This window comes from Xenopus laevis, chromosome 3L, assembly GCF_017654675.1.
Source record: "Xenopus laevis strain J_2021 chromosome 3L, Xenopus_laevis_v10.1, whole genome shotgun sequence".
NCBI lineage: Eukaryota > Metazoa > Chordata > Amphibia > Anura > Pipidae > Xenopus > Xenopus laevis.
The window spans coordinates 28,483,950-28,507,193 of NC_054375.1; the positions used below are offsets into that span (position 1 = coordinate 28,483,950).

General features: G+C 39.5%; 1 protein-coding gene across 2 annotated transcripts in view; it reads left to right on the top strand.

Moving 5' to 3' along the window:
* The window catches only part of LOC108710839 (polypeptide N-acetylgalactosaminyltransferase 10), a 75,149-nt gene that overhangs the window by 47,326 nt on the left and 4,579 nt on the right, over window positions 1–23,244 (top strand). For both annotated transcript variants that reach the window (XM_018252012.2, XM_041586070.1), the window contains exons 4-8: window positions 3,463–3,629; window positions 16,386–16,571; window positions 18,379–18,562; window positions 18,745–18,862; window positions 22,877–22,984. In XM_018252012.2, the coding sequence (XP_018107501.1) occupies window positions 3,463–3,629; window positions 16,386–16,571; window positions 18,379–18,562; window positions 18,745–18,862; window positions 22,877–22,984 (763 nt within the window). The remainder of the gene's footprint in view (window positions 1–3,462; window positions 3,630–16,385; window positions 16,572–18,378; window positions 18,563–18,744; window positions 18,863–22,876; window positions 22,985–23,244) is intronic.

The following is a 23,244-nucleotide window of genomic DNA, read 5'->3' on the forward strand; positions in this document are numbered from 1 at the left end:
AGACAGATAGCGGAGGATATTTTATCCCATAAAGAGGATCACCACACCATAGGACCCTTTAGAATAGAGGATACTAAAATCTACAGTTAGTATATGTCACTGTATTGTAAGAGATGATTCACACCCTTCCACTTCTATCTTGTTGGGTTCTTGTGAATACAAAATGCATTTAGAAATACATAGTAAGCAAAAAAACGGTGAAATTCTGCTTTTAGAGTATATTGCAATGTATTATTATTAAAGGAAAGCTCCAAAAGTAAATGAACTTTGCCTTGAACGTATGACACCCAGCCACCAGTCCCAGCATATTATTTTTACAGTAAAATTGTTTTCCAGAGTATATGACCTTAAAAGCAGTATTATCTCAAAATAGGCTGGAGTTATTATTACATACTGCTTATTCACACTTGCATTAGCACTACATGGAAGAGTACACACAGGGCACTAAATGGAAAAAGCCAAAGAAAGCAGACCTCGTTTTTTAAAAACATTTTCAATTTTGTACATAAATGTCTTACTGAAGATTCAGCCTGGAGTTGGTATTATAGTTTATTTAAATTCACTGCATTCACATGGACATCACCCAATGGGATTTTGGGTGAGGACCATGAGACCATATTTGACCCCCGGCCAACTATCAGATCATATTGATGTTAAGGGGGTTATTTATTAAAGTCCGAATGCCAAAAACACGAAAAATTCTATTTTTTTTTACTATAAAACTGTGAATTTTTAGTTTATGGGATTTCTTATACCCCGAGGATGGAAAAAGTCAAAATCCGGCATCTCAAACCCGCCAAGGTTGAATATAAGTCGATGGGAGAAGTCACTATCCTAAGTTTCTGTGGTCTGTGCTGGAATTAGCCTGAAAATCCAACTATTTCATACTTTTCAGGCAAAAATCTGAAGAGTTAGAGTGATTCGGGGAAAAAACGATTTGGGATTTCGCTGTATTTTATTGAGTTTGTCCCAAATCCAATTAAATGTTAATTATATAATTAAATGTTAATAAATTATGCTTTTTAAATAATAATTAAGGCCCGATTGTGGATTCTAGTTTGGTCGGACGAAAAATTTGGATTTTGAAAAATAAGGCCCTAAGTGTCTGAGGAAGCTATGTCAAGTGAAACACATACTATAGCACTAATTATCCTTAAAATGAAGAGAGAGCCGGCACTGTAGGTGTGTGACACACTTGAGAGAATGCATATCTTGTATATCTTGGCCGTTTTATATCTAAACAGGGTTATTACGAAAAGTACTCACATCCATAGACTGCTATAGTAACTACCCCGTCACATATATTAGTGATATGCTAAACACCACAGACTGTAACTTTTGTTAGACTTTTGATTGCTGCTAACATGGTTGATTATCTTTTACATTTGTGGCTACAAGTATAGGTATGGGATCCACTATCCAGAAACCCGTTATCCATAAAGTTCTGAATTACGGGAAGGCCATCTCCAATAGCCTCTTTTTAAATCTTATTAATTTTTTAAAAAAGAATTTCCTTTTCCTCTGCGCATGATCCGATTAAGATATAATTAATCCTTATTAGAGGCAATACAATCCTATTGGGATTAATTAATAATATAAAGTTCCAAATTTCCATTTATTGTGGTATGAAGATCCAAATTACAGAAAGGCACTCCTTACCTGGATAACCCCAGTTCCCGTGCATTACCAAAATAATTTGCCGTATCTTGATTTTTAGATAGTTGGCTAAAAGGGAGAACTTGTCGTCGCTGGTGGCATAACTAGCTGGGGCACGGTATAAACCAGGAAAAAAAACTGTACATAACACCCTTCTTTTGCACATGGTCTGTACATAAAACTGTACTTAAAACATTAACACAGGGTTGCCCAAAAGGAAGATCGGGATCTACCAGTAGACCTTTAGCTGGGGATCAGTAGATCTCAAGACACTGTCAACAAACAGCTTGTCTAAATCACCCTCCTGTTTCATGATTTTCATTCAGATATTTTTTACTTTAAGGTTACATAAGAAATAGATGTTTAAATATATCAATATACATTTTCTCGTAAATCAATATTTAAGTACAATTTTTGATAAAGTGCTATAAAAATGCTTTTATGAATGTAGATCATAATGGGACAATATCACAAAAAGTAGACCCCACATTAGTAAAGGATGGGCATTCTTGCATTAACATATACATATCCTAAACTGTGCTAGGGAAGAATGCAAAGTGCAAACCTACCCCACACTGTACACTTTAGAATGTGCAGACAGAGAGAAGCTGCTGCATTTTCATCTGATCCCCAGGAATATACATTCATTACTTTTATTTTTTTGTCAAATTAATATTTGCAGTCTTCTATCTACCTCTGGCTAGTGGCTTCAGTATGCTGTTTTCTCCAGAGACTCTGCTTTGTTTTACCCAAATAATTATTATACTTTTGCTTTTATAACCATTTTTTGTTACAGGATAGCTAAACTGAACTAAATATGTAGGCTACAAATGTTGTACATTATATTATAGGCTTCTGTACTAGCCCAAAGCAACCACAGCCCTTTAGCAGTAAAGATCTGTGTCTTCAAAGATGCCCCAGTAGCTCCCCATCTTCTTTTCTGCTGATTCACTGCACATGCTCTGTGCTTCTGTCACTTACTGAGCTTAGGGACCCACTCACAATATACAGTAAACATAGAATATAAATGTCACAATTTAAGGCTGATAAGTAATTAATACAGATAATTACTACATGGCAATACAGAAACCAGTGCAATTAGCATGAGAATTTAATAATCAGCCCTGTAGCATCAGCAACCTCATTTTCTGCTGGATAATTAGTGACGACCCCTAAGCTTAGCTTCTCAACAGCTGCTCAGAGCCCACTGAGCATGTGAGTGTCACAGACACGTTCCAAAATGGTGACCCCCTGTGACAAGTTTGAAGTCCTGGATCATTGCTGCTACTGACAAGCTGAAACTTTAGGCTGATGCAATAATGTCAATTTATAAAATATGGCATTTCTAGCCATATTCATTTTATCGTTTTGTTTTTCTTTAAAACCACTGGAGTCTGGAACTGTTGGGTTAAATATGGGGGGGGGGTTCATCTGAGAATTCTTGAGACAAACCTATTTCTTACATTGTTGAACGCTTCATCTGCTTTGTATACAGATTTATATGTTGCCCAGAAGATTTCATGCTGACAGTGTTTTCAGTTGTTCTGAAGATTGTTTTACAGAAGGATGATAAATTGTTCTGCCTTGCAGACATCTTCCCATTGGGACCCATTCTGCTTCCTCACTCTCCTTAATATCATTACATTCAGCTCTCCAAATAGCCCATTACTGGTCTCATCTGTGCTTTCACATATCTCAGCTGGTGTTTTCCCCCAGTGTAAGTGCTTTGCTTCTCAGTGGATGTGGGCTTTCTCTGCATGTAACGCTGACAGCTGTCCGTTTTTTCTCTCTCCCCCGGTTTTCTAGCTGCAAGGACAAGTTTTATTTTTCGAAGTTACCGAACACGAGCGTCATCATTCCCTTTCATAATGAAGGATGGTCCACACTCCTGCGCACAGTGCACAGCGTCCTTAACCGGTCACCCCCAGAACTCCTTGCAGAGATTGTCCTGGTGGATGACTACAGTGACAAAGGTTTGTGTGTTTATCCAGAAGTCCGTTTTAATAATACATTTGCAAGAACCAGTCAATTATTTAAAGTGGACCTGTCACCCAGACATAAAAAGCTGTATAATAAAAGTCCTTTCCAAATTAGACATGAAACCCAAATTCTTTTTTTCATTAAAACATACGTACTTGTTATACATGCAATTTAATATTTTAGCTGTCAATCATATATTGCCTGCCCCTCCTCTATGCCTTAGGTATAGAGGAGACGGGGCAAGCAATTAGGAGGAGGCGGGGAGAGCAATTACTAGCACTTTCCATTGTGCATTTCCTACATATTGCTGCACTCCCACATTCCCCCTCCCTGTTCACAGTCTATAATAGTGTAACCAATGCAAAGGCATGGGCATCAGATCCCCTATTATGGTGCATAAACAAGATTTTGTGGCGTTACAAGGCTTGTCTTAAATTTCAACTATCGCGAAAATTATAATTTAATATACGCTTCCTCATACTGAAATAAGAAACTTTATAAATATAATCAATTAAAAATTCTGTACCGTTAATGAAATAATCCAGTTTATCTTCATTTTCCCTCTCTCAACATCTGTTTCTCTTCATTCTGTCTTCATGCAGGATTTGGGTGGCAGATGAATGATCTGATAAATCTTATAGGGGGGCACCTTTCCTAGCAGATGAATTAGAGCTCATTCAAATAACAGATTTCAGTACAAACAAAATGTAACAAAATAACTGCCTTTTGCAAATATTCTGCATGTAGAGAGACATGATGTCTGGTGATTTTAATAGAGTGAGCTCTAATACATCTTCTAGGCAATAGGAGGCCCCCTATAAGATAAATTAGATCAAACTCAATGATTATCTGTCACCTTACTCCTGCATGAAGACAGAACGAAACAAAGAGAGAGGGATAGTGAGGATAAACTTGATTATTTTAGAAACGGTACAGCAATTTTAATTGATTGTATTTAGAATGTTTCTTATTTCAGAATGCTGAAGCTAATATTAAATTTTCGTTTTCCCTTTAATGTGTCCACATAATGGCTGCTGCCTGCTTGTTGTGGTGGTGAATTCCAAGGTTGACTGCAAGCAAGATTTAAATAATTTATATAGTGTAAATACAATAGATTAATAATAATAAGCACAATAGATCAGAATTTGGAATTATTTCTTTGGGTGACAGGTCCCCTTTAAAGGGGTGGTTCGACCTTCATAATAAAATTTGTAATTTGCTTTCTCTCCATTAACAAGCATGTTTTCAGTATATATTCATTACCAAAAATTAATGGTTGTAGAGATATCAACTCACAAATTGAAAATGAACCAAAATAAGCCTTTTCCAATGGAAAAGTAAAACATTTTTTTTTTTACCAACACAAGCTGCGATTAGGCAAGAAATACCTGTCAGATTAAACCTCCTGCTACCTAGTGACCAGGTCAACATTCTAATACATTTAAAAATTCTTAAAATTTTAGGTTGAACGTGAGTGTATCCTGAGGCACTCAGATCTGAAGTGCAATTTAAGATTAATAGAGAATGGAAGACTTTATGGATTCACTGATCCATGGCTCTATTTAAAATATAATCTTTCCAAAATTTACTTTTATTTCCTTGCTTTCCTTTTTGTCAAAGATCATTTGGAAACAGTCATTAAGTTACTGTGGTGTTTATCACACTAATCAGGCCAGTGCTGTGCCCCAAATAGACTCCCGATGGAATGGTGTCTTGCTCTGATGAATGAGCTTAGTAAATATGCGGAACGCGGTGGTACATGAGGCAGCGCTGCAGTGACCAGCTATTTATCTTTGGAACTGCTCCTCATTTGTATACATCTGTGCAAAGTGGGTACTAGAAATGTTATGGCTGTACATACCTTCATCACAGTCTCAGGCTGATGTCTTGGTTTGCAGATATATATTTGCAGGACTATCTCTACTGGTTGAGCGGCCCAGCCCAGACTGCCAATCTGTGTGTTCTGGCAAATGCCAGAGGGGCTGCTGTAAGATGCCATAGGCAGTCACTGTTTATTGGGCTGGTGGGGGGCTGTTTGGGCCTCTGTGTACCTGAAATGCCAGGGCCTATTTTGAATCTCAGTCCAGACCTGGCGGGGTCCCGATCATTCTTATGTATATTAAAACTGAGCACTAACTCTCTACAATGGGTTGCATGTGTGCAGCCATTTGGTGAATGTGCGCTTTTTTTTGGTAGGGACTGTCCATCCCGTGGCCCTTCAGCTGAAATTGTTCTTCAGTTTTAAATGCCCTAGCAATCTTCAGCAATTAAGGGAAATGGTGATATACTGTATATAGTTTTACCATCCTTCTCTCTCACCCAAATACTGTATATTTGCTATCCCACCATACCTGCCTAGACACCATTAGCCCCACTTCTACTGTAGGCACCATCTCTCCCTACCCTACCAGCTATCCCACACTCCCTTCCCAGAGACTATTATCCCACTGCTACTATAGGCACCATCTCTCCCTACTATACCTGCTATCCCACAGTCACAGTCCCTTCCCAGAGACTATTATCCCACTGTTACTATAGGCACCATCTCTCCCTACTATACCTGCTATCCCACAGTCACACTCCCTTCCCAGAAACTATTATCCCACTGTTACTATAGGCACCATCTCTCCCTACTATACCTGCTATCCCACAGTCACACTCCCTTCCCAGAGACTATTATCCCACTGCTACTATAGGCACTATCTCTTCCTACTACACCTGCTACCTAACAGGGACTATTATCAGTCAAAATATAAACTTGTAATGTGCTATGAAGCATTCTTATACTCTACCGACAACTGCTGCTCTATGGACACCCATTATTCACCCTACTTGGACCTCATACATTAAAATTACACAACCTTTCACAAATCCTAAGCTGTCTGTCATGGTTTGGTGCACTGTTCTTTATTAGCTACTGACGAATAAGTGCATTTGGTAGAGGATGTGTGGCAAGTCTTGCATTTCCCATTAATAGAAAGTAAATCCTTAAAAAAAGAAATATATATTCTGAGAAAATAGACCCATTTATTTTCCCTCTTGGTTTGTCTTTATCCACCAACTATGCATTTTCCCACCTTTCATTCATTTGAATGGAATTCAGAAGGGATAGGCAGTGAATGGGTTCAAATATTGCCTACTACTTCCAGACCTGAATGAATATCTGATGGGTGATTGTTGGGTCTTATTGGGCAGGAGCTACAGTAGTGAAAACAACCATGGTACTTAACCTCTTACACCAGCCCGCCACGTTCACTACTTTCCCAAAGATCCTGTACTGCTGTCCAGGAACAATATGTGAATTTTGTTTTCCTTGTCCTTTAACAGTATTAATGTGAGTGAATTAGATAAGAAAATTCAGTAAGACGAAGGAAACAATTCTCAGCCCGTTTTAGAATATGTATTTTTATAAAACACACATGTATTTATAACCTCAAACTGCCTAGCACAAATTAGAAGTCTTTGAAATAAAAAAAGTATTTTAAAAGGGAGATTGGGAGATGATATCAACCTTGTGCAACAAGTCAGCTCCAGCGTCCATAGTCATCCTATATAACTTGCAATGTTAGTTTCCATTTAACGTGCATTCCTCACGTGGCTATGCGTAGCAGCTGCTTATAAGGAACACGTCAGCTTCACAGATGTATAAATGCAGTTACATCAGTTCGTCATCATTCTCTTCATTGTGTTTCCGAGAACTTTCTATGCTTGTATTCTTTCTACTATCAAGTGATGACGTCTATTTTATATCCTGTTAGAGGATCCTGTATTTACTCAAACATAAACCTTCTGGTACGTTTTTGTGTAGCCGAACCATATTGTTCCAGGAAGACAATGGCTTAGCAATGTCTGTAATGTTGGCTTTGGGTGTAACATGATTGCAATTTCGGCACCTTATACAGGTATATATGACAAGGCAAACATTTGTTTTATGGTTGTACAGAACTCGTATATAGATGTCTTTCAGCTTTCACTCTCATAATGGAGTTGTCGTGTGATTCATAAGACACTTCGTTTTTTTGCTTTGTCTTTTTCCAAGATTCTAGCATTAAACCACTTCAAACAAGTGCTTAGCTTATATACAGGAGCTGTGTTTTATATTAAAATGCCTATGTTATACAGAGATGCCTATAGAGCCTATTGTACATTTCAAGGAGGCTTATAGAGCTTATTGTTTAAAGGAGACGCAAGAAGTACATTACTTGACTGTTTCTGTACCTTTCTTTATAGACAGCTCTGATATGCAAGTTTAAAGCAGAACATGAGTCACTGGAAAAATTCATTTTCTGAGGAGGAAGAAATTCTATTCCCGTGGTCTGTTAAGTTTTTAAGGCCTCCCAACATGTAAGGCTGCTAAATAACCCCCATAATGATCATTAAAATTTATACCAAGCGCACGTAATTTTTCTGAATGTTGTAAAGAAAGTGAAGCAGATGTAATGAGGGATTGATGTAGTGATGAGACATAGTAAGGCACATTGTGTGGGTGTGCAAGTGAAACAGCAGATCGAATGTAATGAAGAGAAGTTTAAAAATAAAAGTTTAGTAAGGAGAGTAATAAAAAATGGTACAGATAGCTCATGCCTGCTTCTCGGAGAGCAAGAATACATTGAATGGGTGGAAAATGATAGCAGTAATGGCGGGATCCGTTATCTGGACACCTGTTAACCAGATAGCACTGAATTACAGAAGATCATCTCCCATAGACTCCATTTTCATCAAATAATTTTAATTTTTAAAAATGATTTTTTTTCTCTGAACTAATACAATAAACCTTGTACTTGATCCCAACAAAGATAGAATTAATTTTTATAGAAGGCAAAACAATCCTTGGGTTTATTTAATGTTTACATGATTTTTTTTGTATACAAATTACAGACCCCTTATCTGGGAAACCCCAGGTCCCAAGCATTCTGGATGACAGGTCCCATACCTCTATATAGAAAATGGTCATTGCCCTCCATGGAGGATAATTATTTTCTCAATTTCATGTATCTGCAGATATGTCAACTCACACAGATTCTTTGGGAATCACATGCATGTCCTATGGGTGGCTGGCAAACTTTGAATTTGTTATTACACTGCCCCAAAAAAAAAAAAAAACAAAGAGTTGGAACTGAAACAGGTTAAAACAAAGGTACAATAATAGCACATGTTTAAGGGCTTAAATTAAAATTGGGGCTACAGAAAAATCTTATGCATCATATGCAGGCAGCACTGGAAAATGGACCTGCGTCTACAAGTGCTGATGGCAGGACAGTTGCAAAATGGGAAAAACATGGCGGCTTGTGCATTTTTATTTATTGCATGGTGCCTTGCAAAGATTCTGCCTTTTTCAGCAGGATTCGGCAGAATCCTTTTGCCTGGCCAAAAGTAACGTGAATCCTAATTTGCATTTGCAAATTGGGGGCAGGAAGGGAAATCACTAAACTTTTTGTCACAAAACAAGGAAGTAAAAATTGTTTTCTCCTTTCCTGTCCCTAATTTGCATTTGCAAATTAGGATTCAGATTCGGTTCGGTATTCAGACCAATCTTTCATGAAGGATTCAGGGATTGGGCTGAATCGCAAATAGTGTATTAGTGGGCATCCATACAGACAACTATGGCAAAATGCAAGTCACAAATGTATGAAATCTAGGGATGCACTGAATCCACTATTTTTGATTCAGCCTAACCCCCAAATCCTTTGTGAAAGATTTGGCCGAATACCTAATCCGAATCCTAATTTGCATATGGTGGGAAGGGGAAAACATTTTCTAGTTTTGTTTTGTGACAAAAAGTAATGCGATTTCCCTCCCCTCCCCAATTTGCATATGCAAATAAGGATTCGGTTCTGCCAGGCAGAAGGATTCGGCTGAATCCTGCTGAAAAAGGCTGAATTCTGACCGAACCAAATCCTGGATTCGGTGCATCCCTAATGAAATAATTGTAGTGCCCTGCTTGTTCCCCCCTACAGACAACTCTGATCATAAGTTAGAAACATATATATACTCTGAAACATGGTTATAAAATTTGTGATTATCCAAAACTACAGGCAGCAACTTAGGGAAAGCATCTCAGTTGGAGATCTGCTAACTTGAAGTAGCACTGACATTGATTACATGCTCGGCACAACTTCCATTTGCCAAGCAGATAATAAAGAAAGCAGATAATTGGCAGTTAAGTCGCACAGCGGCACCAGGCTGTACCGTTTTCTCAGTGCAGTAGCCATGACAATCCAGGTATCAGAATTTTTATTTTTCGGATTTGATTCTCTTCTCTCTGATAAATAATTTCCTAGGCGTTGGCAGCAGTGCCACTGTAAGATTTTTCATGCTTAAATTTGAACAGCTGCTCTTCTTTTCTTTTTTTTTTTTAATAATCCCCCAGCAGTAAATGATTTAGCTGTACTCTGTCTGCCAAAACCCTAATTACCTCCCTGAGAGCCTCTTTATTTTTGCTGCAGACCTCCCCGGCCTGCTCTGTCCCCAAAGATTATCTTATAGTGCAGAGGAATTTTGTTTTACTTGGTTACCCTTTTGTTAGAGGTTGCCCTTCAGTGCTGACTTGAATCTTAATGGAACAGTTGGTGCTAAAACTGTAATTGCAACCTGTTGAACCTATAAACAGCCGCCATATGATGTGCAAAGGCTATAAAGCTCTGCAGCAGTTATTGCACTCTCAGATAGTTATATCATTTTAGGAAATGTGGCCTTTGTTGTACTCGACCTGTTTACCTGCACCAGCATTCTTAATATATGGTTGTTGCCTCAGATTTTAGTGTCGGGAAACAGCACCTAGGAAAATATATATTACTGGCACATACTGAAACAGCTCCCTAGCAGAAAAAAGGGCACAGCAATAGGGGGGTTCTTCCAGTAGTTTGCTGGGCAGTGTTCTAGCCTAGACGCTTGTTTAGTTTAATGTGGAACTGCCATTATTTTATTTTTTTTAACAGTGTTTATTTTATTTTCAAGTTGAGGGGGGTACAGAAGAGAAAAAGGGGGGGGGAAGGGGGTATCAGGTACATTCCACTCAGTCCACAATATTCAGTATAATAGCAGAAATATCAGACCTCATTCCAGTACATATTACATGGTATACACAAAAACACATAGAAATAGGTGCATATGGATGTTGTATTAGCACGTTTCTCTATATTTATCTCTGGTCAGGAGTCTGTACACATTTTTATGAAGCCCTGCTGTTTATGAGTTGGCCTTCGTCCACTCCTCCCATATTTTCTCATATTTGTTAGGGCACCGTCTAGCGAGATGTGTCATCTGTATCAACGGAAGATTTTTATTGATTAAGTCTAGCCAAAACTGTAAAGAAGGTACTTTTGGGTCCATCCATTTCATAAGGAGCGCTTTCCTGGCGTAAAACAGTAAGTTCCACCAGAGATCTCTCTTTGCATTTAAAGGGGATTACCTCGTCTACAACTCCTAGGATACAGACTTGCGGTGACATTATTTTAGGGAAGGTGGTCTTTTCTTATATATTAGTCATCACTCTATTCCAATACCTATACATCTTAGGGCATTCCCATATCATATGGAGATATCCCACCCTCCCTCTGTCGGCATTTAGGACAGTGTGCTTTGTCTGTATCCACCATACAACTTAGCCTTAATGGTGTAATGTGGAGCTGATGTACTATTTTAAATTGGATTAGCCTGTCCCTTGTTGCAATGAGATACTGATATACCTTAGAGGTGGATTCCTCCCACTCCTCCAATGTAAGGTCCGGGATTCCAGTCTGCCACAACGTGTACGCCTTGGCAAACGGTGAGTGAAATGTAGAGAGCAGGTTGCTATACAATTTGGTTACCAGTTTTTTCTGGGTTTGTGACTTAAGAATTTCTAACACAGGAGGTACAGCCAACTCCATCTTACTGGATGTAAATTGTGCTATGAAGGCATGTCTTAATTGCAAGTAGCTCATATAACTAATCTGTGCCCCTGGGCTAGCCTAAATCATTTGGGAACTGCCATTATTAATACAAAAACTTCCACTAAACTAGATATTTAAAATGGAAGACCCTCCATCCTCCAGATCGAGACTTCTGAGAATAGCCCTCCTCTCCCATACTTGACTTCAAAAGTCAGTGATGTGTGATGTGGTTGGCAGACACCATGCCTGGCCAGTTCACTTCTGGTATTGATCTCAGACTTTGAACAAGCACTTTGGGAACCAAGAACAGAACGGATACATTTATTATCTACGAGGACTCCAAGGTCCTTTTCCATTATGGATTTGCCTAGTGCAGTCCCATTAAGGGTATAAGTGGCTTTCATATTTTTTACATCCCAGGTGCATGAATTTATATTTATCAACATTGAATCTCATCTGCCACTTAGCTGTCCTGACTGCCAATTTGTCAAGTTCGTGTTGCAAGGATGCCACATCCTGGATGGAATTAATTGGGCTGGATAGTTTTGTGTCATATGCAAACACTTATACACTGCTTACAATACCCTCCCCCAAGTTATTAATAAACAAGTTAAATAATAGTGGGCCCACTACAGAACCCCGAGGGACCCCACTTACTCCAAGCAGAGAATGTACCATTAACAACCACCCTCTATACCCGATCCTGTAGCAAGTTTCTTATCCATGTGCAAATGAAGCTCAACAAACTTTAGTTTAGAAAGCAGTCATTTGCGGGGCACTGTATCAAACGCTTTGCAAAATCCATAGATCACATCTACTGTCACCCCGCTGTCCAGCATCTTACTTACCTCATCCTAAAAAGCAATCAAATTTGTCTGACATGACCTATCCTTTATAAAGCCACACTGATTACTGCTCATAATGCCATTCTTCAGAACAAAATTTTGAATGTGACCCCTTAACAAGCCATCAAAGAACTTGCCCATGACAGATGTCAACCTTACTGGCTTATAATTGCCAGGCTGAGATTGTATTCCCTTTTTAAATATAGGCATGACATCAGCCTTCCCCCAGTCCATAGGTACCATCCCAGATAAAAGTGAGTCTAAGAAAAACAGAAATAGAGGCCTGTCTAATACTGAACTAAGATCTTTCAGCATGCAAGGGTGTATTCCACAGGCACTGGAGTCTTTTGAGTAAACCTTAAAGGGGAAGGAAACCTAGTTGGCGCAAAAACCCTCCCCTCCTCCCGTGTGTTGCCCACCCTCGCTCCTCCCCCCTGGCCTACCCGTCCCGCTGGGCAAATGCCCCTAACTTGTTACTTACCCTTCTGCGCAGGTCCTGTCCATGGAGTTCACAGACGACATCTTCTTCCACGTGATCTTCTTCCTGCTTTGAACGGCGCATGCGCAGTAGGAGCATTTCGCCGGTACGATCTACTGCGCATGTGCCGAAAGTACTTTGTGACTTTTGGCGCATGCGCAGTAGATCCGTACCGGCGAAATGCTCCTACTGCGCATGCGCCAAAACGCTGTTCAAAGCAGGAAGAAGATCGCTTGGAAGATGTCGTCTGTGAACTCCCTGGACTGGACCTGCGCAGAAGAGTAAGTAACAAGTTAGGGGCATTTGCCCAGCGGGACGGGTAGGCCAGGGGGGGGAGGGGGGGAGGGTTTTTGCGCCAACTAGGTTTCCTTCCCCTTTAATATACCATAGCTTGTGTCAGCCACTGACTACATTGAACTGAGCCAACAGTACAGCTATTAGGTGGGTCTGGGAACTCTGACTCCTCTATTGTATACACTGAAGAAAAGAACTGATTTAGCACATTTGCCTTTTTTGTATCTGTTACAACCGTATTGTTACCATTATTTAAAGGAACCACTCTCTCAACCTGAATCGGTACCTGCATGCTATATTTTTTGCCCGGTCATGTGACTCATTCAGCTACAAACCCTATTGTTGCATATGTATCCCATGTACTAGACATGTCGCAGCTGGAAAACTTGAGGGTGTTTATACCTGTATGACAGAGCCTTATGGATGTGTAGGTTGGAGAACATAGCCAAGAAAATTCAATTACTTAAGTACAGAATGGAGCCCCTAGAATCCCTAGAATGCAGCTTTTTCACCCTATATTCATCCAGGCCATTTTAACTGTGCCTCAATTGCACCAAAGTCATTTCTGTTTGTTTAATAAAATTGCCTTTAAAGCTGTACCAGACTGAGGGAATTAGAGAACAGCAGACACTTAACGTAGAAAGCATCATTTACCTATTAATGTATTGCTGTAGATTGTATAGTAATTATATATAGCAGAGACATGAGGATAGGGTATCATTGACTGAGCATCAACAAAGCGACTTGTTCAGTCTCAGGCAAATGTCCTGCTGTGATAAAAGCACTTAGTCTAAAATAGTTTAACAAGTTTCCTCCCAGCGTGCAGGATTCAGGCACATATATAATTATAATTGCTGCAGGGCCAGCTCAGAATGGGCAATGAATCTTAATGAGTCTTTAAATCTAATGTTTTCTACCCCACAAATTGCTGTCTGTGTTTCACTGTTTGTAACTCTTAGTTGTGTTTGTTATGCATTTTGTGAGGTTCACAGACCTTAAAAGTTACATGTGACTTCTCTATGCTATTCAAGAGGAATATGTCGTAGGCCACAGTGAACTGGCTGCTTGTTTACAGTGGAATATGACCGATTTTAATGCCATTGATCATCAGCTAAGTTGTGTGTAAATCGTTTTATAATATGTAGGTTTCAGTAGGATTACATTTATTTAAATAGTAAATTCTAGAATTAGCAGCTATGTAGATTTGTTTAATGTGGTGGAACATCTGGGCACAGCAGAAAGTGAGTTTACAAGGGGCCCTCACATTTTGCTGTTAAAGTGGACCTGTCACCCAGACATAAAAAGCTGTATAATAAAAGTCCTTTCCAAATTAAACATGAAATCCAAATTCCTTTTTTATTAAAGCATTCATAGCTGTTGTTAACTCATTTAAAAATCTCAGCTGTCAATCAAATATTGCCTGCTCCTCCTCTATGCCTCAGTCATAGAGGCGGGCAAGCAATTACTTTCACTTTCCATTCAGCACTTCCTAGATGTCACTGTTCTCCCCACACTCCCCCAGATCTTTTCACCATTTAATTGTGTAGGCAGGGCATGGGGATGGACATCAGATCCCCCATTCTGGTGCACAAACAAGATTCTGAGAGAATGCAAGGCTTGCCTTAATAACAGTGTCCACAAAATGGCTCCTGCCTGCTTGCTATAATTATGAGTTCCCAGACTGATGAAAACAAGATTCAAATAATTTTTAAAGTGTAAGTAAAGTTCATTTTGCTTGACTAACATGATAAATTGGGATTTGGAATACATTTTTTGGGGTGACGGGTCCCCTTTAAACATGAATCCAGTGCAGAGTCAAAGGTGTAAATGTAGGCGCTAATGAAGTGTATGTGAAGTCCTGAGTGGTCTCTTTCGGCACCTAAGTGAAGCCGCGGTGTGATTGGCCCAGTGCACAATTCTAGATGCAGGTATGGGTGGATAAAGAGAGTCAGATTATGAAAGGGTTATTAAGACACACAAGCTAAGGAACCTGTAGTGCTTTCTAGCACAATGCAGCATTGCATCTGTAGGCTAAAGTGACAAGGTGTGCAATTGTATGATGTACAGGTGTAGTATTAGGGCAAAGGCACATGGGACATTTTGTTGTCTGCACTAAATCTTCTCTGTATTCTATTGGTGACCAGAGGTGATAAATTTGTATCACTTAAGTGACGTAAAATGCAGGAGAAGTCAATTTCTGCCAGTAGTGCAGTACAAGTGTTTTGCAGAGTGATTCACGCTGACGACAATGAAAAGGTAACTTTAAACTTTTTGTCGTCTGCGCTAAATCTATTCCATTATTGCCCTTAGGAAGGGACAAGTGTATTAGAAGTTGGGACATGCTGTGCCTCATTTATTATTGGGGTGTAGTGCCCCAAGCAAAAGAAGCAGAAGCAAAAAACTGTGCAAATGTTGTGCACACATGAAGGTGCAGTCTACAATGAATCAAAGTGCCTGGGGTGTGTCGTATTTTCTCTCTTTCTGAATTTATACAATACGCAATAAAAATCTTTTATGCATTGCCAGGGCTTCTTGCACTTTAATGTTGGCGCCCCCATACCTCATTATTTAGCATTATATTGATGTAGCTGCTAATGCTGTAAATTGCTGGTGAATGTATTAGCATGGTTCTTACTGATCTTCTTGTTCCCCACTGAGCCCATTTTGCCTTATCTATTCCTTGTCAAGGCCACAAGTAGTTTCTCAATTATTAAAGCAGTAAAGCTTTAATGACTGTTGCAGTGCTTCTAAGGAGTGAAGGAGTAAAAAGTTAACATGATTTGATAATACATATAAGTAGCCTTGTAGTGGGGATTCTTCTCTAGATTCTTTCATTACTCTGAAATGCCTGGTGATGTCTCAGAACAGAGTCATTTTTGTCCATATTTATTTAGGACTTTTTTGCAGAATTTGAAAATCTTTTCAAGTTGACCTTTTTCTGCAGTGCTGCTTCACAAAGTATTCTGAGATTGAATTATACTCTAATGAAGTTAAATTCAAGGACAGAAATACATTTTGTGGCACTTTGTGAGTATAAACCTGTCCTAGTCGCCAGATTGAGTGCCCTTTATACAGGCCGTGGAATATAGAGGTAGGTTGTTCCTTACCATAAGTTGTCCTATATCAAAAATATCAACTAAAGTTACAGGAATACTAGAATATATCCACCCCCAGTTTTCTTTATGGCATACAAGGAGGATATGTGTTTTTATTGACCCATACACACTGACTTTTTTCTTTTCTTTCTGTCCTTTACAGCCCATTTGAAGAGCCGCCTGGAAAAGTACATGGCTAACTTCCCCAAAGTGAAAGTTGTGCGAACAAAGAAAAGAGAAGGACTGATCCGAACTCGCATGCTGGGTGCCTCAGTAGCGTCAGGAGAGGTCCTCACTTTCCTGGATTCTCACTGTGAAGCCAATGTCAACTGGCTGCCACCTCTCTTAGGTGGGTAGTGACAATATATTACATAAATATCTCACATACATAATATTTTATCTGCCTTCTGGCGTGTGCAAGACCCAGTCTAGAATGGCCTTCTACCAATGCACAGTAGATATTCTCACACCTTTATTTTATACTAGACATTAAGCCCGTTAAATTAACGGGCGCTAGAACATATGTAGTCCGTTGCGCGTCTTTCTACGTCGCTAGGACACGGTCCGTGGGGCACATGCGCAGTAGCGCAATCCCACGGATACAGGGGCTGGACGCAGAGACACTTGAACTTTATTATATAGGATTATATAGGATGGTTAGTGAAAGGGGAGGGGGAGCTGCAGAAGGAGAGCAGCTACTGTGAAACAACGACGGAGCTTTTCTACTGATCAAACTACTGATGCTGCTTTCAGAGAGGGGTGCTGGCTGCAGGGGCAGGGCCGTTTAATGAGTAGGCAGCTGCCTAGGGCACACTTATTTTGGGGGTCCATGGCTGACTTGTCATTTTTTTTGCCTTTATTTATTTATTAAATAAGTACTTGGTGCTGGGTCCCTCCCCTGGCCGATCCACTTACATTTCGCACCCCCGTAAAGTGGAAACGGCCAGAGGAGGAAAGGAAGCCCTGCCTGCGACTGCCTCAGTCTGCAGAGAGGGAGCCGGAAGAGGAGTAGATTGGTGCGTCACACGCAGGTGCCTCGCTGGTCTGTGGCTGCTGCTCAAGTTCAGCAAATCCTCCTGATGTCGGCGCTTGTTGTACCCAGCTGTCACACTTGCACACCATGACGCTGCCCGGCCCCAGCCTCTACAGGAATCCACCAGACACCTTCACTGAATCTAGGTGAGGGTGCGTCAATGTGTTAATCTGCTTGTCTATGTCGCTAGGAGACAGTCCGTGGGGCACATGCGCAGTAGCGCAATCCCACGGACACAGGGACTGGACGCAGAGACACTTCAACTTTATTATATAGGATACCCATGGACTCATTTTGCCTTCATTTGTGTTTAAAAGAAATAATAAAGGAGAGTAAAAAATGAAACCTATATAATTTGTTGAGCACCAACCCCAAGTGAACCTAATACATCTAACTTTAATCGGTGCAAATACATTGCATCTAATGAACGAGCCCATAGCGGTGGAATGTTTCAACACATAGCACTTCATATCAACGTCAAACTGCAAACCGAATCATAATACCTTCGTAAAAGCTAAGGAAGACAAAGGGCATTCAGAAATAGCAGTTTTTTGGCTTTCAATTTAGGCCAATTTAAAGGATAAGTAAACCTTTAAAATAAGTGAATGTTTATTTATTTGATTCTTTTTATTTTCTTTTAATTTATTTTGCTCTACTGCTTAGGAAAGATTTGAGAAAGGTTTCTAATTTCTTTCCTAAGCAGAATAAAATCAGAGCAGCCACTTTCTTTCTCCTGACAACTTGACTTGACTACTTGGTGGTCAGAAACTGACCAGCCGGTGGTGCTGTTGGAACAAACTTCATTCATATTAACAGCACATGTATCCCTTAATGCATTGGAATAAAAAGAAAATAAATAATGAATTTAAATTTCAGATGTGCTTAGAATAGCACTCTCATCAATTTCACATTCATTCGTTTTAAACGTTTACTTAACCTTTAAATGAGGCCCCTGATGTTGGGGCAGTTTGTATTTGATGAGGAAGCCCTGCATATCTGGCACAGTGTGCCAGCACAGAGACCGCTCACCCTGCTTCTCGTATCCATCTACATAGATGCGACACTACATCAGTGTTATCTAAGATGACAATTGCCAACATCTCTATTCCTTTTACTTTTGCAGATCCCCTTGCCCAGAACCCCAGGACTGTTGTGTGCCCCATGATTGATGTTATCGACAGTGACAATTTTGGATACGTAACACAAGCCGGAGATGCAATGAGAGGAGCCTTTGACTGGGAGATGTACTATAAACGGATCCCTATTCCTCCTGAGTTGCAGAAAAGAGACCCCAGTGATCCATTTGAGTGAGTTATACCTTTATTTAAAGGGATAGTAATGTTTCCAGAGGAGTTCATCTATATAAAAGCATTCAAAATCATATTTGGTACTTTTGCACACGCTCCTTCTGTTTGGGTTCAACAGCAAAATTTTGTTTTTAAATTATTTTCTCCCATGGTTCAGAATTCATCTTATTTTTTGTTTGCAGTTCTCCAGTCATGGCTGGTGGGCTGTTTGCAATAAACAGAAAGTGGTTCTGGGAGCTTGGAGGATATGACTCTGGCTTGGAGATTTGGGGTGGAGAACAGTATGAGATTTCTTTCAAGGTGAGTGCTTGGCCTTTCATAGTGCAGGTATGGAACCTGTTATCCAGAATGCTCAGGACCTGGTGTTTTCCAGATAAGGGATCTTTCTTTTTTTTTGTTTTCCATACCTTAAATTACTAAAATAATTTAAACCCAATAGGATTATTTTGCATTTTGCAATAAGAATTCATTATATCTCAGCTGTGATAAAGTACATGGCTTTGTTTTATAATTAGAGAAAAGGGAAACATGCTTTTACATTTTGAATTTCCAGTCCATTCATTTTGTATGAGGTTATAGCAATGAGATTTAGAGAAAAGGAGGCACTAGGACATTATACCCAATTAATTTGTCTCCATGGGAGCATTTTTCCAAGAGCAAAACTGACCGTACATGTGCCCATAATCATATACTCACATAATTAACACTTTTTATAATTAGAAAAAGCTTTTTTGGGATGATGTCGGATCAATCCTACTAGTCAGATGAAGTTGCATGGTTAAAATAAAAAATCTTGATGTGTAAACTACATGAAAGGATTGCCATCCTACAAGACACGACTGTCAGAAGGAAACACTGCTGCGTCTTCATTATAATCTGACGGTGTCTGACTGTTGAAACATACACAAAACACACCATTCTTTATCTGCTCTGAAATTAAATTACAGCTGTGGGGATCACATTTTGTAGGATCCTGCAATATCTGGTGGTGTTGCATGGCAAGATCAGATCAAATTTGACCCAAAATCTCCTGTGTGGTTTAGCCCTAAATCAGTCCAAAATACAAGATAGGACACAAAGTGAAAAAGACTGACCTAATCTGCCATTTTTGGCACTTGGCACCAGACCTTCCAGTTTCAATGAATTGCCACAGGTGTTTTCTCTCTCTTTCTGTTAGATCATTTAGCAGTTACAAAGGTTTTTCCAGGACCAAATCTACTATGATACAAACGAACAAATCATTTTACCGAAAAGAAAGGGGTGTAACAATAGAGGAAACAGAAACTGTAACTGCTGGGGACCAGGAACTATAAAGGGCCCAGTGGAATTTTGACTGATAAGCAGCTTAAATATATGTTTATGAAAAATGTCTTGTTAGACCACTGACCTTTTCCCAAAGATAAGGGATCCAGTGATTCATATATTCAGTAAATAGATCCCAATATAAACAGTAGATGTTACTCTATAATTAAACAGTTCATATAAACAGTTCCATTAATGAATGTGCTAATACATTCAGTCAATTAATTGGGGGTCGGTGAAGTTTCCCATAAGTTTAAACCCTACACACCTTCCTGCCCCCGTCATGCTGCTCTGTACTGTCATTGCTTGACAATGAAATTACCTAAGTTTATTCAAAAGCAATGGGAGTTTAGGGGCCCAAAGATCTTGCTGTGGGAACAAATAACTAGTCATTCCCCTGCTGAAAAATTCATGTAGAAAATATCTCCTATAATTAAGTGAATAGATCCCAATATAAACAATTGATGTTACTCTGTAATAAGACATTATGTTAATTATTTATATGAATTAATTAATGTGCTAATTAATCAGTCAGTTTATGGGGCGTCAGGGGAGTCTGCCCATAATTGAAACCCTATAGTCTTGCCTGCCCCTTGCACACTGCTCTGTGCTGTCTTTGTTTGATACAGAAATATTGATCAATGGAGGGCACTCTAATGTACCAATAGTATCAAATAGTTTGGTTAATTACAGGTGCAATAGGCCCAAAGCATGCCCCCCATACAGGGTAAAACAATAGACTTTGCTTGATAACGAAATTATGTAATTTTCTAGGCAAGTCACAAGAACTTGTCTAGAAGTCTTTACAGAAGCTGTGCAAACTACATACATTTATATGTCATTTATACAATTTACATAACTTTGCGCTGTGCATGCCTCTAGATATATAGCTTTGATTTTATTGTAAAGAGTAAATAGACTTTTAGCATAAAACTGGAGTTATGTTCCATATTGGCACAAATAGAGATGGAAACCAGACAATGACTTTAAGGGCTCACTGTCAGTGTTAAGGTGGGCATACGCTATAACATCTGGCAGATCTCTACCGCCAATATCCTAGGGCAATGGACCACTACCTTTGTAGGAGGTTGAGTTGCAGCTTCTAACTGCCAAAATATGACCACTTTAAGCCAAGAGATTGGGGCCTTCCTTCATGTAGGTTGTTCTTACTAGCATCTGCTTGTTTTACTGTTCACTGTCATCTGTGTAAAACTGTAAACCCCCAGCATGCTGACATTTGCTAGTAGCAGATACTAACTAGATGCACCCATTGTAATTAGTCAACTGTTTTGATGGGGAAGGGACAAGTCACACAGAAACAGCTCCATTTATTGTCTTGAAATGAAGATAAATTGGTGCAGTCATGTGTAACTAATAGATGAATAACTGTGCTGAGCTTCCAGGCACAGAATGCTGTGAGGGGGTGGCAGCTTTTCTATCCCTCATCTCTTAAAGTGCTAACGGGGCTAACTGGGCTTATATATTACTCTTCTGGGGTGGCAGCACAGCCTTGGAATAACTAGATGTGCTCCCTAAATCAGAAGAAAACTGTCAGAAATCCCAACAATTCATTACAGATCAATGCTAGTGTACGGGCCATTTAATAGGAGGGAAAGCTTAAAAAAAGTCAGAGACAAGGTGCAACAGCTGCAGAGAAGAAGATATTCCTCTATAAAACAAATACTGGAGGTGATAGGACTACTTTCAGAGTCCATGCCCAGGGCAGTTTTATTCAAAGAACCAGAAACATGTTCATGTGGCCTTTAAAACTTCAGGGCAGACTTTTTAGGTTGCAGAGATTTTCTGCCAGGAAAATGGAGTCTAAACCAAGTGCCGTTCTATCAGATATGTAAGCTATGGGGTCTTCCAGGCATCAACCTAAAATGTAGACATAGACCAAATTCTTGTTTTCACTAAAAAGTGGACAGAAGAAGAAAGTGTGGATGCTCTAGCCCAGTCTTGAAATTTAAACCAAGCCTACATTTTCCCACCATTCCCTATGTTAGGCAGGGTAATCAAGAAAAGTCTGTACAGTACAGCTGATTGCTCCAGCATGGCCAAAGAGGAGTTGCTAATTAGTTTTGATTCAACTTTTAGTCAAAGGCTTTGGTCTTTAACCAGAAGAAAGTATCTTTTTACCTTGGAGACCTTGCTCCACTTCAACTTGCTGAGTGGAGACTGAAAGTCTTGCTATGACTGTACAAGGCCTATCTTCAGCAGAGACATTCAAGAAGAGATATTCTTCTTCACACTAGGGAGGTTGTCACTGATAACAGTCACCAAAGAAACTGGACTGCTTTCCAAAATTGGTGTAACATCCCAGCATAAAACATCCTTAATATGAGCACCAGAAGTTTACTGTACAGTTTAATGCCCAATATGCATAGATTTACCAATTTATGTGCGGTGTGGAGGAACCCAAATGAAAATAGTACATGTGAATTTTCATGTCTGACACTCTGGCTGCTGCAATATAAGCACCGGGTATGTGATTTATGAGTCATAAGACCCCCTAACAGTAGGGAGACCCTAGAAAACCATATATTTTACATATATATTAAGTACATATATTGTGACAAATTTAATTTAAATACAATCAGTGTACTCCTGCCACATGCATTTATTAGAAGTGAATTGTCATGTGTTCTGGTAACCCCAATATACTTTCTCTGCCCATGTTGCTGGTATGATTACAGGGGTATGTGGGATTATTTTCTTTCTCCAATACAGAAGGAAAATTGCAGTGTATGCAATTGAGAGATTACAGTGTTTTTAGTTAAACAAGATCACTTGTGTGTGCAAACCTGTTGCCTGTAATTCTACATATCCGATTTCTGGAGTCTGCTTAGAACTCGAGATTACGTTTTCTAGTAAACCGAGATCTGAATGCTGCCTGGGATCCTGAGTGTCAGATAACAGTCATAATTACTGGCTGACCATGACTGATTGGTTCAATTATGTCTTTGTTCTGTATGTCACCCAATATTTATATAGTTGTGTCTCTATTTACAGGTGTGGATGTGTGGGGGCCGGATGGTGGACGCTCCTTGTTCCAGAGTTGGCCACATTTATAGAAAATATGTCCCATACAAAGTTCCTGCTGGCGTCAGTCTAGCGAGGGTAAGGCACTTCTTTCATCCGGGAAATGCATAGCTATACAAATATATGCAGAAAAGTAAAAATTTGTATTTTAAGGCATAAAGCCAGTGTACAATATTTCCCTTAGTCATAGACCAGGGCTATCCCAGCTCTTTATACAGTCTGGAGCCAGTTATCCCTTAAATACCATGTTCGTTAGGCGGAGTTTAGAAAGAAATGCACATTTCATCATCAGACTGTATTTGGAATGTTTTGCATTCTGTCACCTGCAGTTTTTCCTT